Here is a 17,248-nt window from a genome sequence, read left to right on the forward strand (position 1 = left end):
ATGCTGCCTGCAGTGTTAGCATGCCACTCGCTAGCATGCATGAGCTACCTTCCATGCTTACCACAAAAAAATCTTCCCCTTTTTTTCTCCTATACCCTTTGTCTCTTGGGTGTGTTCCTGCCCTTTTTATAGTCTGCAGGCATCCTCGCAGCAGAGTGCTGTCGCCCGGGAAAAGGCTATGAAGGCCAGGCAGGTGCAGGAGGCCATGGAGGTCCAGAGCTCTAAGCCTAAGGCCACAATGGAGGAGAGAGACCAGACCAAGACCAAGAGCCAGGAGCAGGTCCAGGATCAGGTCCAGGGTCCAGAGGAGCCCGACCTGTGCAGCCTCAGCCTGGCTGAGAAGATGGCGCTGTTCAACCGTCTGTCCCAGCCTCCCATCAGGGTCACCCGCACCAGAGGAGACACACGCCAGCGCCGCAACAACGCCCGCTACCAGACCCAACCCATCACCCTGGGAGACATGGAGCAGGTAAAAAGGGGAACCCTTATACAGTTGAATAACAGACCTTTCAGACTAATATTACACTGGAAATCTGCATTCATGGTGAGATCCGGCTGGTGAATAGGGTAAAAAAAATTACCTTGTAGATAGTGCTAAGAGTGACTATTATTTTATTTAATAATTATTATATAATAATATAATATGGATTGATATAAGTTTAGTTGATGTAAGTGCCTTAGAAGTTGAGATTCTTTGGTTAAAGTACAGTCAGAGTATAGTCAGCGTATTGAAAAAACCTAATGTTGAGATACTGGCCTTTAAAGATGGTTCTATAGGAGAAACATATAGACAACGTTTAGCCAAATAATCACCTAAATCTACATTTTGGAACTCTTCTACTAGTATGTAAGAAGCTATGAAAACTTAAGAAATTATAACTATACTTTTTTTATTCTTATGAGAACAAAGTCCTGTTTTCTTAATTTAGCATTTTTTGGGAAAACGGATATTATTTTAACACATTGGCATGTTTTCATTAAAGTGTCATTTTTAAGTCGTTTACAATTGACAATTGTTTAAAGGAATGGCTTGACTTTTTTTTCTTGGTTCTTTCTATATCTTTACACAAACCGAAGTGTAAGACGTTTATGATTTAACAGAAGTGAGTTTCAAGCCGGTACAGTGTTACGAATCCCTGCTTCCTTTTTAAAAAGGAGAATACATGAAACCATCCCTGCAGTCCAAATCACATACTCTTTCTTTTTACTACACTACATACTAAAGTACAGAAGAGTTTTAGGGCCGGGGCGCCCTTAGCTCAGTTGGTAGGGCGTCCCCCCCCGGGCCGGGCCCGGCAGCAGACCCGGGTTCGATTCCCACCAGTGGTCGTACTCTGCATGTCACTCCCCTTTCTGCCCCATTTCACCACTGTCTCTCTGCAATATCAATAAAGCATAAAAATGCCAAAAAAATATCATATATGAAATAAAAATAATATGAAATAGAGTTTCAGGGCCACAGGAGAGAAAAAATCAGATGAGGATTTTTTTTTTAAATTTTGTCAAGAAATGTGAGGAATAAAGACGAATACTCCAAAATGCTATTGGAGTTAGTGGGGCATTTATGTATTTTCAGCATACTACAATTGACCTGCATGTATTGGGACATCCTAAATCTTTTTCTGGCATACTAAATAGTATGGAAGTATGGGGATTGGAACGCAGGGCAAGCGTTTTAGCCCGTGTGTGTTTCTGCCCCAGGAGTCTTCAGACATAGACCTCAGTGATGATCAGGAGCTATGTGACAGCCCCCTAGAGCACCTGCTACAAGTAAGCTTTCCCCCTGAACCAGCATCCTGCATCTGCCTGAGACAGTGAAAGGCTTAACGCAGCTAGAGCACTCAGCCTCTCCCAGAAATGAGCACACATTTCTGGGAACAACAACTACACGCTGTACGGCATCCCATATCCATGTTGTGTGATTTCATTATGACTGTACTACTTTGTGATGACTCAGTTCTCTGTGTGTGTGTGTGTGTGTGTGTGTGTGTGTGTGTGTGTGTGTGTGTGTGTGTGTGTGTGTTATTTGAGAGATGCCTCTGGGGTGGAGGAAAACAAAAGCCTTTCAGCTCGTTTGGAATTGGCAGTTTTTTTTGTGGTATGGAATATGGAAGCATGAGAGAGAAGATAGAAGCATACAGAGAAATAATTTAACGGACTCTTCAGAAAAGAGTTTGCATTTTGTTTTGCATATCTTTATATCCAGTTTTGTGGCTTCCATGGATGGTTACTGTTGCCCCTTGTTCCTTACTCAGCAGAAATGTCAGGTTAGTTGACATGGTTTTGATGTATGCAATGGTTATAAACAGTGTTGGGAAAGTTAAAGTGGAATACGTTACTCTTTACTTATATCGTTATTTTAAAAGTAATGATATGAATTTACTTATTACTTGGTATCAAAAGTAAAAGTCACATTGCTAATTTATATTACTTTCACAACAACATTTTTCATGTTTGTTGCAGTTTGCATTTTATATGTATAATATGTTGTGGAAAAAACAACAACATATTGTTTGGATAAAAATAACGAACAGTAAGACAGCATTACGTGACTGTCAAAATTGAAAATTCTAATCCCTTGCACTCCTCGTTACTGGGAAAAGTAATATTATTACAGTGATATATTACGGAGTAACAAGTTACTACCCAACACTGGTTATAAATGTGGAAACTTTTGGCTACAGCTGGATGCATTGTGCATAAGGGGGGGGGGGGGGGGGGTGGGGTCTAGTTGCTGGCATGGCTATGTGATGTGTGGGCTGCAGCCACCCTGGAGATAGCAGGCTGCCCTTTGATGCTCAGGAAGTGCAGTGAGTCAGACAGGCGGTGATTAGTCAGCGTGACTCTGTCTATTTCGTACTGTGTGTGCACATTTGTCCAAACTGCTTCTCAGCCTCTGTTGTCAAACTGACCCACTGCTTCCTTTGTCCATGTCTCTTTTCTACGTTCTTTTTGCACAGCTCCAAAACGGTACAGGCTCTGGGTTCCCCACTTCATCCCACTCGTCTGCTCTGAGAGCGGGGGGCACAGTGTCCACCGACCACGCCGGAGACATCCACATAACCAGAGCAGCAGCAGCAGTGGCCCCAGTCGTACCCCTCCCTCTGCCCCCTCGCCAGGCAGACGGCCCGGCTCGGAGGTCCCAGGAAGAGCCAGAGGAGAACCACAGACAACCGATCCCTCTCCCCAGAGAAGACTGCTCTGATCTGGGTGGAGGCAAGAGGAAGCTGGCCTCTCCTGAAGCAGCAGTAAGGCAGCGTGCTCTGCCCCAGCCCCACAGTGGTGCAGAGAGGAGGAGGGAGGAGGACCAGGAGGAGGGGTATCTGAGGGAGGTACCACCCAACCCAGACATTCAGAGGAGCAGGGCCGTCAGCGAAGGTAGGCACCGTTAGATTCCTTTTATGTTGTGGAACTACTTCTTTGTGGTTTAGGGCGAGATACTGCACGGAACGCACTGGTCAGTTGAGGTTTTTGTCTATTTTGCTTCCTTAACATGTCTTCTTTCATACAAGTATAACAAAAAAGAGATGAAAATTCATGAATACATTTCTTCAAGGATTTTTGAAACCATTGTAATACAAAAACTGCCAAAAAAGTCTTATATTAAACATGTTAGCAGTTAGCGTTTAAAAAACTGTTTTCAAAGTATTTTATATACAAATAGAGCACAGTTTTCCATTGTAAGTGATTGTAGGTTGGACAAAAAAATAAAAATTGTTAAGTTTTATAGAAAGGTGGATTGAGCTTTAAATATTTAAAGAGCAAACATAATAAACAAACACCGGCGACCCTTTCACTCCACAGTCAACTAGCTATTTATCATTCAACCACATTTCCTGTGTATGTGTGTTTGAGTGCACAGATTTCAGTCAGATGATTGATGTTGCGTGGTGAAGTGGGGGGACAGAGCAGAGCAATTTTGAATTCCCAAACAAACAAAAAAAACAGGCAGTATAGCGTTGGCTCGACAATTTAGCTTCAGTGTGTCTTGTGTATCAACGTGTGTTATTGGATTACAGCTGTGGCAGGGAGGTGTCAAAAGTGTCTTCTCACAGGGCGATGAGAGCCTCTGGGTTGAGCATGAATAATGTCTGCTCCCAAGCTGTTCATTTCTCTGCTGGGTTTGCAATCGATTACTAGTCCTGGAAGTTTCATAACAGTGAGAGGTCCAAAAAGGTTTTAACCTAAACAGAGAATATTGGAGGGTTTGATAAAGGGACCAATTTGCAGAATTTAATTGGAAGGTGAGACACAGGTGCAGGTGAAGGGGGTAACATTTTGAACTTGTAGATTTCATTGTGAAACTTTGCCAGTTGATTACTTGCGTACATTTGAAAAAAATGTATAAACATATTGAAAAACAAACTAATGTTGAGACTAGATAATGCCTTGTCAAAGATGGTTCTGTAGCAGGAATACAGACGCAAACCGTCAAGCTTTAGTCAAATAGGGGGCACTCTTAGCTCAGTTGGTAGGGCGTTCCCCCCACTCCCCCCCGGGCCGGGCCCAGCAGCAGACCCGGGTTCGATTCCCGCCCGTGGTTGTTCTCTGCATGTCACTCCCCTCTCTGCCCCATTTCACCTCTGTCTCTCTGCACTATCAATAAAGCATAAAAATGCCCAAAAAAAAATATATAATAAAAAATAGTCAAAGTCAAATAAATAATTAATAATTTGATTTATACTAGAATAAAAACAAACAAGTTATGGAAGCAAAAAGTCTCAAAGTTGACCATTGCTTGAAAGAACATGTTTTTGCCTGTAGTAGTCTGGCCTTAAACCCCGTGTCCCCCCCGTCATTCTTCACCTTCCTAGGCTGAGAAAAAGGCTGGTTCTTCCAAATCTAATCCACCATGAGAACCGTGTTAGCGTTCATGCATTGGCTGTGAAGTTATTGATTTGACTCACCCTCCTTTTGCGTGTTGCTCAGTTTTGCTGTGTGTTCACAGAGCTGCTGGACTCCACCAGTGTAGACGTACAGATGGACAGCAGTGGATACACCGCCGAAGAGCTGAGCCAAATGATGAGCGCCAGGCACATGTCCATCAGAGAAAGGTGAGCCCGGGGATTTTTTGAATTTCGTTTATAATGTGTAAGACCATGACTTGAACCTAGATCCCTGTAAAGTTGAACAATTGAATACGTTGCTGAAGACTCACTTTTGTTGCATTGGCCTTTAAGACAAGTTGAGACTTTGACACTCCTAACTTTTTTTTCATGTATCTTATATGTTATTTTGTATTGTGTCTTGTACAGCGCTTTGGTGAACTCATGTTGTTTTTAAATGTGCTATAGAAATAATTTTGACTTAATGTGCATGCCATTTCATCTGTGTGCCATTCACATTACACTGGCCTGAAATGTTCCTCATTTTTGCTTCATTTGGTCGGGTAAATAAAGCCAACAAAGCTATGGCTTGAGGAAGAGAAGATGCCCTCTCATAGTTAAGAGGAGGATGGACAATTTTCATAACGAGGACTGAACAAGGCAAATAAGTGGGTTGATAGAGTTTTTTTTTCTTTTCTTTTCTTTCCAGCCACTGTTGTTGTGCTGTTGGCTCTCCCGGATAAGGAGTGGAATGCTAACGGCAGAAGTATATTGCATCAATAGAACAGACGTATTACATTCATGCTAAAGCTCTTAAAAGCTACTGAGCTTATTGCATAGGTACATTCTGTGTTTTTCTCACCTTGTTTTCTACACAGGGGGTGAGCATGTGACTGACTTTCCCCCATATTACTGCAGCTTATTCAGTGATCAGGATTGGGGGGAAAATGTCCCTGTGGCTCTCAGGTCTCTTGGTTCATACTGAATGTGTAATACTAAAAAAATCTACTTTTACCATAATGATGAAGCTGAAGATACAAATCGTACATAACATGACATAATACAAACCTTACTCACTGGAGATCGCTATTGAATTCCCCCCGTCTATTGCAATGATTACATAAGAAGTGAGGTCACTGTGTGTGTAACAAGCCCGGTCCGCTGCTTTTGTCCCAGGCCAGGCAGCGATCACACTCCTAAATTGATTCCATGACATAACAGAAGCGCATGTAAACTGATGTCAAACGGTGTGTTGATGCCTGGTTCCCCATCCCCTGTTGTACTTTTTTCACATGACACTCCCTGTGTTCCAAATCACATACTTTTTCTTTTTCCTACACTACATACAGGGGAGTTTTAGGGCCACAGGAGAAGAAAAAAAATCAGATAAGGAAGATTTTTTTTCATTATGTCGAGAAATGTCAAGAATAAAGACGAATACTCCAAAATGCTATTGGAGTTAGTAGGGCACCTGTGTATGTTCAGCATACTACAATTGACGGGCATGTATTGGAACATCCTCAATAGTAGGGAAGTATGGGGATTGGAAGTTGAAACGCGGGGACTCTCTCCCCTCTACCACGTCGGGAGTGAACACTTTTCAATCTCTCCGTGTTTCAAAGCATTCTATTATATACAGCTGGGCCACATCAAGTCAGTGTAACTTTCATCCGTGTTTTTAGGCGTTGTGTGTAGGCCAGAACAGGACGTCCCCCTCACACTGTGACAGAGGGGGCAGTTGTGTGCGGGGCAGAGGGCACCGCCAGCGACCCCTGACCTCTCCATTATGGGTCTTGTCTGCTCAATACTGGAACCTGTGTTCTTGTCACACAACACTTCACTTTGTCATCTTCTACACTTCTATGTGATCTTATTTAGCTCCAGACACTCAGTGCGTTTCCATGGGACAACTACATTGGATTAAGACATATTCGATATGCGATATCCGATCCCAGATAGAATGCCCACTATGAACAAGTAATCTAGGTGTTCTTATCTGACTTTGCTTGTCCGTTAATGTGCCGATGTGTGTGCGAAGTAGATCGGATAAAGGTGTTTACATGCATTTTACAAGTCCTGTTGAAGTCTTATTAGTTTATTTACCCGATTATGAGTCTGCATGAGTCAATGCGCTTTCTCCCAAAATCGCTGACTCCACCTACTTTGGAAGTTGACATTTTTGGTTCAGAGTATTGAAGAAGATGTCACCGTTTCCTGCTTAAGCCTGTTGTTTGGTATCAAATCAAATAGTTTTTTTTATTCATATAGCCCAATATCACAAATAGCCATTTGCCTCAGTGGGCACAGTCCTAACACAATATGACACCCTTAGCCTAGCCCTTAGACCCTAAGCTTGACTGAGGAAAACACCCGGCAAAAAAAAAAACCTTTACCTTTTTACTTTATAGAAAGTATATTTCTATTCGCGTATTTCTATTTATTTTTTTAAGATTATTTTTTGGCTTTTTCAATTTTTATTCAATAGTACAGAGTTGAAATGGGGAGACAGAGAGAGAGGGGGGATGACCTGCAGTAAAGGTCCACGGGTCGGATTCGAACCCGCGACCACTGCAACGAAGGCCGGAGCCAATATGGTACACACTCTATACACTACACCACCGGAGCGCCCTTTCTTGCGTAGCTTACCATTATTTGAACTCCCACCCTTGTGTTTTCTCTCCCTCCCTTTAGAGTGGCCTTGTTGAAGCAGAGCGGAGAGCAGGACTGGAGGAGTAGGATCCATAAGAAGCAGGATGCGGCCAAGGCTGTTACCATGGACGACCAGCAGGCTGAGCCCTGGGAGGAGGAGGAGGAGCAGAGCTTCAAGAAGAAGGTAACCTCCTGAGCCGCTGTGAAACACTCACTGCTGACTCAACAAACAAGCCCTCGTCTGCTTTATGGTGTCATGTCTAGTATGTTCGTTACGTCATGACTGTGTTGTGTCAATCACAATGACATCATGTTTAAAAGTTGGTGGACATATTTTTTCATTCGACCCTTGTCTTTTTAGGTTCTGATAGCAATTCATGCTTTCGGAGACACAGCCAAACTTTATATTCGATAGAAGTTGGATGTATTTTCAATATTTTTGTGTTTGAACCGCTCCCAACATTTTAGTAGGAACCACATTATGGTTCAAGTTTAAAATACATGAGCACTCTACAGGGACCTGCTTAGAACTATCACTTCACCACTCCATGCCCATAACACTTGAAGGAACTATTACATTAACAGTTAGCAGTGACACACCAAAGAGGCTTCAGTAACTCAAAATGCAGAGTGGCATTATGAAATCCTGTATCCGCCTCTCCCTGGGCTCTTAATAAAAAATACTTTTGTATTTTGTGGAGTTGTAGGAGTGTCAGATGGATGGCAGCCAACATACAATCCGTTTTGCAATAAAAACTGTCTAAGGTGGTAGCCATTTTGGATGTCTCTAAACAGAGAGGTTGTGTCTTGTTCATGTGTGTGTCTCTCTTGATCTCTTGGTCACTTTCCTCTCTTTTGGGGCTGTATCATTTTGCACGTCATTTCATGGTGCACGCTGTTTTTTATTCCGTGGTTATAGAATCCATGGCTGCCAATATTACAATTTTTAAATAAGTTTATTATATACATATATTATAAGTATTTTATTATTTGTGTATGCATGACCATAATCGTAACCATCAACATTTTACTTTTTAAAATACATAATTATGGCCGCAAATTAAAGTGAAAGGACTGCCATATAATAGAATATAATAATAGATAATAAGATAATAATTTGATAATAGAATGCTTGTGGAAAAAGTCCTATTCTCTCTTGATTGCATTGTTATGTTAGTGTTATGCTGCACAAAAACGGTACACAAAAATATATTTTTTCATTGATGTGATTTTTAATTTTAATGAAATTCTATAGTATTGGATTTAGAAAATTGTACTTTCATAAAACATCAGTACAGAAAATGGAAAAAAAGGACATTTTAATTTGAAGTGTTTTTGATATTTGTACATAGACACACCCATACAAACAGTTTTATTTATTTAAATATATCTTTGACATTTTTACGGCTGATTTTGGTTAGAGTTGACACAAATTGGAGTCTTTTTCTTACTACAGCATGTGTGCACTACTAAAACAACAGTTTGACTGACTGTCCTATATATTGTAGCCTCTGTATTTCTTCTTTTCTTGACTTCAACCTTCTACTGCATGTAACATTTCTATTTTTCGTCTCTGTTTGCATGTCCTTAACCTTTTGTTTTATATTAAAATCAATAAATAAAGCTCATTCCATCCTCTGCATGTTGAGTGGGTTTCTGTGTTGTTTTTGAAGGGAAGGTTTTGGGGCGGGACGCGATACACGTACCTCTCTGTTTAGACATACTTCAACAACAGCTACCATCCACCACACAGGCAGGCCGGCTGCTTTGTTTTTGTTTTTCCAGCTTCTTATCAGAGTTTGTCCAGCTCAGCTCGACTCGATAGCGCTGCCTGTGCACATTTTGGTTTGATGTTTTCAGTTCATTTGAGGTCAGGAAAGAGGTTTCAATGCTCTGAATCTGCTGTGGATGATATGACGTGCTTGTTTTGGAGCGCCTTCCTAATGCCTTCTACAGGATTTGTTCTAATCAAATCTGGAAAAAAAAAGGTGAAGGTTAAGGGGAAGATGTGGTTCATCTTGTTTGCATCTTCCCATTCAGTCACTCAAGGGAAAACCTTTAGTCATTGTCCTGTTTTTGGGGCGACCGTGGCTCAGGTGGTAGAGCGGGTCGGCCAATGACAGGAGAGTTGGCAGTTCGATCCCCGCCCTGCCACTTGTGTCATGGTTGTTGTGTCCTTGGGCAAGACACGTCACCCACCTTGCCTCGTGTGAATGTGTATGACTGCTGAATGTTTGTGGTGGTCGGAGGGCCCGTAGGCGCAAAATGGCAGCCACGCATCCGCCACTGGTATGACTGTTTGTGAATTAATGGAACCTGGAACCGTGTAAAGCGCTTTGAGTGCCTAGAAAAGCGCTATATAAATCCAATCCATTATTATTATTATTATTATTTTAGATCCAAGAAGAGCAACACTTAAGATCAGGCTGACAGAAAAAGTCAAACAGAGCGAATTAAGACTTAATAAAGGGGATTCTTGTTAACAGCATGTACGCACAGTAGACTTGATATTCACAAAACAGTAAGTATGTAGGGCCTTAAAGGTGGAGTCAGCGATTCATGACAACGCTTTTTATCGAAATCACTTTTAGTCAAAATCAGTGAATATCGCCTCAAGATCCGCTCTCTGCCCTTACTGTGCATGTGCTGCAACACAAGCGCACACAGTACGGAAAGTTAGCGGATCGTGAAGAAAATCCCGTAAAAAAAGATTTTGACAACAAGCGAATCGCTGACAACTAAGAGTTGGTCATGTGATTGGCCGTGATATTATTTTTCCCGGGATCAGGGACAACAGATCCTTCAGAAAACACATGTCCCTTCTCTCCCGCGGCCCTTGTCTGTAGGAAGATGATGCGCTGATGATGATCGATGATCTCGCTGTGTCCGACCAGCTATGGGTAAGGCCAGCATCGCACACACACACACACGCACGCCCACACACATACACACTGCTGTATTTATCAAGTGCATTCAAATTGGATTGGATTAGTGATCTAAATGCTATATCCTTTAACTGAATTTCCTGGCTGCTAACACACTCTTGATAAATATATCCTGTTTGTTTGTGTGTGTGTGCGTGGGTTGGTGTGGTGGTGTAGGTGGTGGTTCTGTGTTGGTGTTCCCCTTCACAATACTGGTGATAACTTAATGGTGTGTGGTGCTTTAATGTATCCTATAATAATCTCTGCTCGTTGGGTTTTTAGAGATATGTGACCGTGTCAAAGTTTTGGCCTACAGTCTCACACACTGCAGATGTGTTTTTAACGCATCCATGTGTTGAAGTGTTCTGAAATGTAACCTTTCTCTGTGTCTAATCAACATAACCTTTATATGGAAGCTGGAGGGCTATCATTCTTATCCCTGTTCTAAAATCTAAAAAGGCAAAAACTTTTGGTGCTGTTTAAATAATTAAAAAAATCCATCAGAAGGGGGTTATTAGGCAACACTGTTTTCCCAGGCTTCCCAGTATAGTTGTTGAATGGTAAACTGGTGTCAAATCCTCCCTTATAAATACTAGTAGAGTACATTTTATATAATACGTTGGAATCGTGTTAGAGTTTGGACCCCCAACCCCCCCTCCTCCATTCTACAACCCTACAGGGGCTTTACACTTTTTAGCTGATATCCTCCTGTGTGTGTCTATTTGCTCTTTCCATGGCCCTCCGTGCCTCTAAAGGAGCCGGTGTTTGCCTCTACTTTCTCTCCTCCTCCTGAGCCCCCTTTCCATACTCCTTCCCCCGACGAGTCAGCCAGCCAGGTAGGAAGTGGCATCAGCCTTTGCTACATGCATTCCATGCCCCGTCTGCTTCGCTTTCCTCTACCTCCCCGCCTATTAAACTAAGCTCTGAAAAGCATACGCAAATCACAAACCCGGTTGTTTCACCAGACAATGATCTTCAGTCACACTGACGGAGTGTGGCCGTTAAATTTTCCTGACAGAGCGAGAGGCTGTCCCTAAAGGCTCTTCAGCCATACCAGTGGTTATTTGGCACGGCATTCTTTAAAGCTGTAGTGCGTAACTTTTTCATATAAATGAATTTCGGTTACTTTCAAGCCATGGCTAAACGGGTTGACACAAAGGTTGATTAAGCCTATCAGCTCCACAAAACTCTCTATGTACTTCTCAGTATGGCAGCGTTTACAAACTGGTGTCGCCCCCTGACAATGGCTGAAAATCCCAAGAAGTGCCCATGAAATCTTTCGGTTGTTCACCTGGACGTACAGCAGAAGGTATAAAATCCATGTGTGATCACCAATGACTTACCTCGTGTAGAATAGCCGCCAGTGTAGTTGTAATAACTTAGAATTACTCATGGTGGGCAACTGAAGTTACGCATTATAGCTTTAACATTAAAAAACACTTTCACTCCAAAACTTCACAATTTGTCAAGTATTTTCTTCTCCCTCTGCTGCTTATGGCAAATGCACTTTATGAGAAGCCGTGCTCTGCAGTCCTTCACAGCCGCCTTGCTCTTATTTTATGCCACCAAATATTCCTCCCCCTTCCCTTAGGCTTTGCCACCTTGTTTATGAAGCCAGCATGGCAGCCCCCCCACCCCCACCCCCTGCAGCCTGTAAATGCTTGTGCAGAGCTTGGAACATTCTCAGCCATCATTTCATCCTTCTCTCTGAACCCCTCATCCTTTCTTGCCTCCCTCCACCTTACCACCAACCCCCTCTGGTTGAGAAGGCCACCAGATCTCCCAGAGCCATCGGGCAGGTGGACCAGAGACACCCCTGGAGACGGAAGGTGACCCTGTCCATGTCCATGCCGTAGTACACAGCCAGCGCTATTTGCAAATCCCCCAAAGCTCCCCCGTCCCCAGTTGTTTGCTCCCATGCACAGTGGGACCAAAAGTTGCTAGTTGCTCACTAAAAGATACTTGTATGATGTCTTCAGTTTGTCCACATTACTAAAGCATTATAGTGGAATCACAAGAATATCAATTTCCTATGGACGCAATAATCTGCTTGTTTTCAATGTGAGACAGTGATACATGTGCTTCCTTGTATAGGTTAACCCCCCCCCCCCCCCTCCACCCTCATTGGTGTCCTTGTTTTGCTTGGCTACTTTTTGTCTGTTTGTAAATGTGGTCTGTTGTTTAAGGTGAGACACAGCAGGCAAAAACATGGTCAATTTAGATTTTTTTCTATCATCTGCAGTGTCTCGCCTTAAAGGAACATTCCACATTTAATCACTTAATGGTGATGTAAGATGGGGTCCTGGTTCCATTGTTTGTTGTTTGGTTGTGTCATTTTGTTGTACTCATTCCAGGAAAAATCAAACGCTGTGCTGTTGTCACGGATATAGTTTGATCAATTTTTGGTTCCCTGCACGCATGGGCCATCACACACTGATGACATATTACAGACAGTACACAAGTGGCCTGAGGGTGGATTATTATTCCTATAAATGATGATAACTTAAACTGACGGTATTTTCTCTCACACTCTCCTCTTGGTAGAAGCTGGCTGAGGCTGAGATGGAGGTCCAGAGCCTGGAGGCCCACATGTCCATCCAGGAGAGGAAGCAGCTGATTGTCTCCCAGGAGGAAGCCTGGAAGAGCAAAGGCTATGGAGCCGCCAACGACTCCACCCAGTTCACTGTGGCCGCACGCATGCAGAAGAAAGGTCAGTGGGCAATAGCTGGGGATGAGAACACTGACTTAACTCACACCGTAGAACTTCATCTCCCAGAAGTCTGTGCATACACGCATTACACCACAGAGAGTTAAGTACCCCCCTTTCATCTGGCAGACGGAGGGGGGCCGGGGGGGGATGACTCTCCTTTTCCCCTCCGTTAGGCCCAGAAACACACCGGGTCAGAGACTCCGATCAGGCAGAAAACCATTTTTTTTGGTTGGAGATTTTCCTTCTATTGAGTCGGCCAGTGGATGGAAGCTTTAATTCCCCTTTTTTTTCGGGGAGTCGATTGGTTTGGCCAGATTTTGGGTAACGGAGAGCGTCAAAGGAAGGAACAGCATCGGAAATGTTTGCCTCTGTAACTTTGGTGGTGTAGTTAACAGTGGTCCACTGGCATTGAACGTGTTAGCTGACAGTAGTGCAAACTCAGCTTGCCCGTAACGGTCCGTCGTGAATCTCCCATCATGACACAATGCTCATATTAATGATTCAGGGATCTATGCAACCAATGTATAAGTGTAATATTAATTAATATTAATACAAGTGTCTTCAAGTATGACGCACAAAATAAAAGGTCTCACCAGGTGAAATGAAACAAAGAGAAAAATAAAACTATTTTTTACAATAAAGCTTGTCATGCTTTTGTGGTTTCTAGATTTATTTGTTTGTTTGTTTGTTTGTTTCAGGACAATGCACATTAATGAACATGTACAGCAGTACATGAAAATTGCCAGATTGTAGCCCGGGGGCTAATTTCCATCTGTAGTCTATTAGGCAGGTTGATGTTACAATAAAAATGACAAAGATATACAATAGATACATTTGCTTTATACAAATACGGAGAAACAGAAAGAAAGAAAAGTATAACAGGATAATTAATTAGTAGGATTAGTAGGTTAAACAAATACACCATTAATACACGACTAATAAGGTACAGCATACATTTAGAGGTGGTTGCACCTTTGCTTATGTTAGATGTTCACTGTCTGTCTGTGTCTATACAAAAGGGTTGGCCCCCACCTCGGCCCCGGGGTCTCCATCAACATCCAAACCCAAGAACAGCTGCCCTGCCATCTCCAAACCACAGGAAGGTCAGTTGTATTTTAGTATTCCACTCTCTCTGCCTTTTTCTACACTCCTCTTGAACCCAGTGTAACTGATTGTCTTTGCTTCTCTTTCAAATAAGACATGGAGGAGATGTCTGATGATGACAAAGGTGTTTTCCCCTTCTTTTCTTTTGGTGTTTGCTCTGAATGCGAGGTTCATCATCTTCACCGTAACCAACACACATCTCATCAACTCTAATGTGGCTGATGTTGCTGTGACTCTTCTATTGGGTTATTAAAGCCTAAGAGAATGTAAACCATAGGATATAGAGTTTCCATGGGTATGCATGTGACTGCTGTGCAGAAGAAATCCTATTCAGTGGCTGTTAACAGTTTGTTAGAACGCTTGTTACTGACAGCTGTGGATACATACTGTGTGCTCGGATGAACTTCATTGTGACTGAATCATACATCTGGTCATGTTCCGTCATTGATAGCAGCATTGATGGTCCTAACTCTGACTCTGAACTGTTCAGAGATGGGGACCTGGGCTAACATTAGCTGTGGTTAGCGATTACTTTCTTCTGCCATTTTGAATCAATTCATAATTTGTAATGTTGACCTTCCCTAAGATCCCATACATTACAAGCTTCACAATCACATAGACATAAAATGAAGATAAATAACACATGGACTTTAATTTGCTTTCATGACATAATTTGCCACATCGCCTCTTAGCACACAGTGGATTGGAGTAGATCCTGAAAATCCTCCTTTTGAACTAAATCGAGAAAACGATTTTGAATCGGGACTCATTTGAATCGATTTTCAATCAAATCGTGAACCCAAGAATCGGAATTGAATTGTGGGATTCCAAAAGATTCACACCCCGAGCTAAAATCAAACAAAGTGTACATACTGTATATGGCTCTAACGTGTGTGTGTGTGTGTGTGTGTGTGTGTGTGTGTGGTTGTGCAGAAATTAAGGCCATACCAGATCTGAACATGGAATCGGACATGAAGCTGGATAAACTGGAGTCTTTCTTAGGAAAGATCAACAGTAAAGGTCAGTCTTGTTTGGCACACTGTCTACATCTGATGGATAACAAAAATCAGACTCAACTCAATTAAATGTATGATTTTCTGTCTTGTTCAATATACATCGTGTGAGATAGGAGAATCTATTAGGATTGCACTAGACTAGAGGTATTGCCCACATTTAGAGTGTGTTAGACCTTTGGTTACTAGTGGTGACAGCCACTCTGATGCCAAAGTTTGTCCTGACTAGTATGATCATTAGAATCTCTCTGTTTACATGCATGTAACATGTTAACAAAGAACATATGTGTATTAAATGTATATACATTTAAAAAAACAACACGCAAATAAAATTGATAAATTAATGAAATAAATAACATGAATAATAATCATGTGATTGTTTGCTTGTTTAAAAATTTAAAAAAAATCATACATAAATTGATTAAATGAATGAAATCTGTAAATAGTTTTTTGTGACTTGTCCCTGGTCTGGTCCCTCCACAGTGTCCGGCCTGCCTGAAGCCACCCTCACAGTCACAGAGCAGAAGGTCAAGGAAGTGATGACTCTGGAGGATGAAACCTTCTCCAAGTTCTACCGCCAAGTGGAGGAGCCGCCTGCCACCAACAAGCTGGACATATACGACGACTTTGACGCCATCTTCGGCCCCCAGCTGCCAAGGTAAGCGCTCACTGCCAGAGGGCGTCTTCAAAACCCTCAAACAAGGAACTTTTAGACGTTTGTGAAAACAGCCACATTTATTTCCTCTGATGATCATAAATTGCTTGTAACGGCTAATGAGACCGTTGACGAAAACAACTGTATCATTATGCATTTTGCACGGGTCCGATTTTTCCACCGGAACGATTTCCCGGCAGGCAGGCAGACTGAACGAACCGAACGGTACCAACTCAAAGCATACTTTCCTTCACCATCGTCATATAACCATTTTCTATTTTACAAAGTCACACATAAATACATTACCTCATCACCACTCCTCTGTGGTCTCTCTTCACGTGTTCACTTTTTCACGTAAAAATAAACGACTGCTTTTATCCAAAGGTGCCACTGGAATGAATTGAAACTAAAAAGTTCCTCGTAGCTACTTTAAGTAGTAAGAACCCTGACCAAATCATGGCTGCCTATGCTTGCTGCTATAAAGCGTTCCCTTTCCCCCCCCCCCCCCCCTCCCCACCTCTCCCCAGGCTGACCTCAGAGATGGTGCAGCACAAGCGGGCGGTGCGTCCGGCGCGTAACGTCCAATCCTCCAGGAACCCTCTGAAGATGCTAGCAGCCCGTCAGGACATCAGGCACGAGTACACGGAGCAGAGGCTCAACATAGGCCTGCTGGAGAGCAAGAGGATGAAGGCTGAGAAGAGTGAGTGAGGAGGAGGAGATAGAGAATGCATTAGACCAAAACACACAATACATACGACATGTGACAGATTCCTATTGGCTTGTTTCCAATAGGAATTCCAATTTGAATGTTGTCGAGAGAATCCTTTTACATTATCATTCAATGGAATTTGCTTTTGTTGGACAACACACCTTCAATCAGGGTCACATTTTGGAGAATCACATAGGGAACTTAGGGTTTCGTATCATATATTTATTAACTGCACTACATCTTTGTCTGCGATCCCGCCCTCACACTCATATCCGACTGTGCTGCATGAGCTTCTCTAGACGCATCCCTGTAGAAATGCAATGACATCTCATTCTCATTCATTTCACATCCTGTGTTCTAAAACAAAATGCTCCTGCATATAAAAAGACAGCAGAACAGACTTTATCTGTATCTCAGATACTAAATGAAGCGTCACTGATATAATACATGTATTATATAACTTGTCTCTTCCTGCTGTGAACAAAACCCACTCAAGCTAAATATGGATTCACACTGACCTACATCTGTGTGACTGGAGTCAGTTTCCTGTCATTGTACGGAGCAGTGTCTGTAAAAAGCTGCTACGACGACGGCAGCAGCTTGTTTTTAGTGCGAGGCTACAGAATGCACAAAGTAAATGTCATGTCCCCATAACTTT

General features: G+C 42.5%; 1 protein-coding gene across 9 annotated transcripts in view; it reads left to right on the top strand.

Moving 5' to 3' along the window:
• svila (supervillin a) overlaps window positions 1-17,248 on the top strand; it is a 57,171-nt gene that overhangs the window by 23,303 nt on the left and 16,620 nt on the right. For 4 of the 9 annotated variants that reach the window (XM_080050559.1, XM_080050563.1, XM_080050560.1 and 1 more), the window contains 11 exons: window positions 133-469; window positions 2,961-3,378; window positions 4,949-5,054; window positions 7,518-7,659; window positions 11,155-11,235; window positions 12,169-12,228; window positions 12,944-13,109; window positions 14,129-14,212; window positions 15,147-15,233; window positions 15,710-15,884; window positions 16,409-16,581. In XM_080050559.1, the coding sequence (XP_079906685.1) occupies window positions 133-469; window positions 2,961-3,378; window positions 4,949-5,054; window positions 7,518-7,659; window positions 11,155-11,235; window positions 12,169-12,228; window positions 12,944-13,109; window positions 14,129-14,212; window positions 15,147-15,233; window positions 15,710-15,884; window positions 16,409-16,581 (1,829 nt within the window). Of the gene's footprint in view, window positions 1-132; window positions 470-2,960; window positions 3,379-4,948; window positions 5,055-7,517; window positions 7,660-10,321; window positions 10,376-11,154; window positions 11,236-12,168; window positions 12,229-12,943; window positions 13,110-14,128; window positions 14,213-15,146; window positions 15,234-15,709; window positions 15,885-16,408; window positions 16,582-17,248 lie in introns of all 9 variants that reach the window. The other 5 variants (XM_080050561.1, XM_080050565.1, XM_080050562.1 and 2 more) reach the window with 5 other exon arrangements.

The sequence above is a fragment of the Ammodytes marinus genome (genome assembly GCF_949987685.1).
Source record: "Ammodytes marinus genome assembly, chromosome: 21".
Classification (NCBI taxonomy): Eukaryota; Metazoa; Chordata; class Actinopteri; order Uranoscopiformes; family Ammodytidae; genus Ammodytes; species Ammodytes marinus.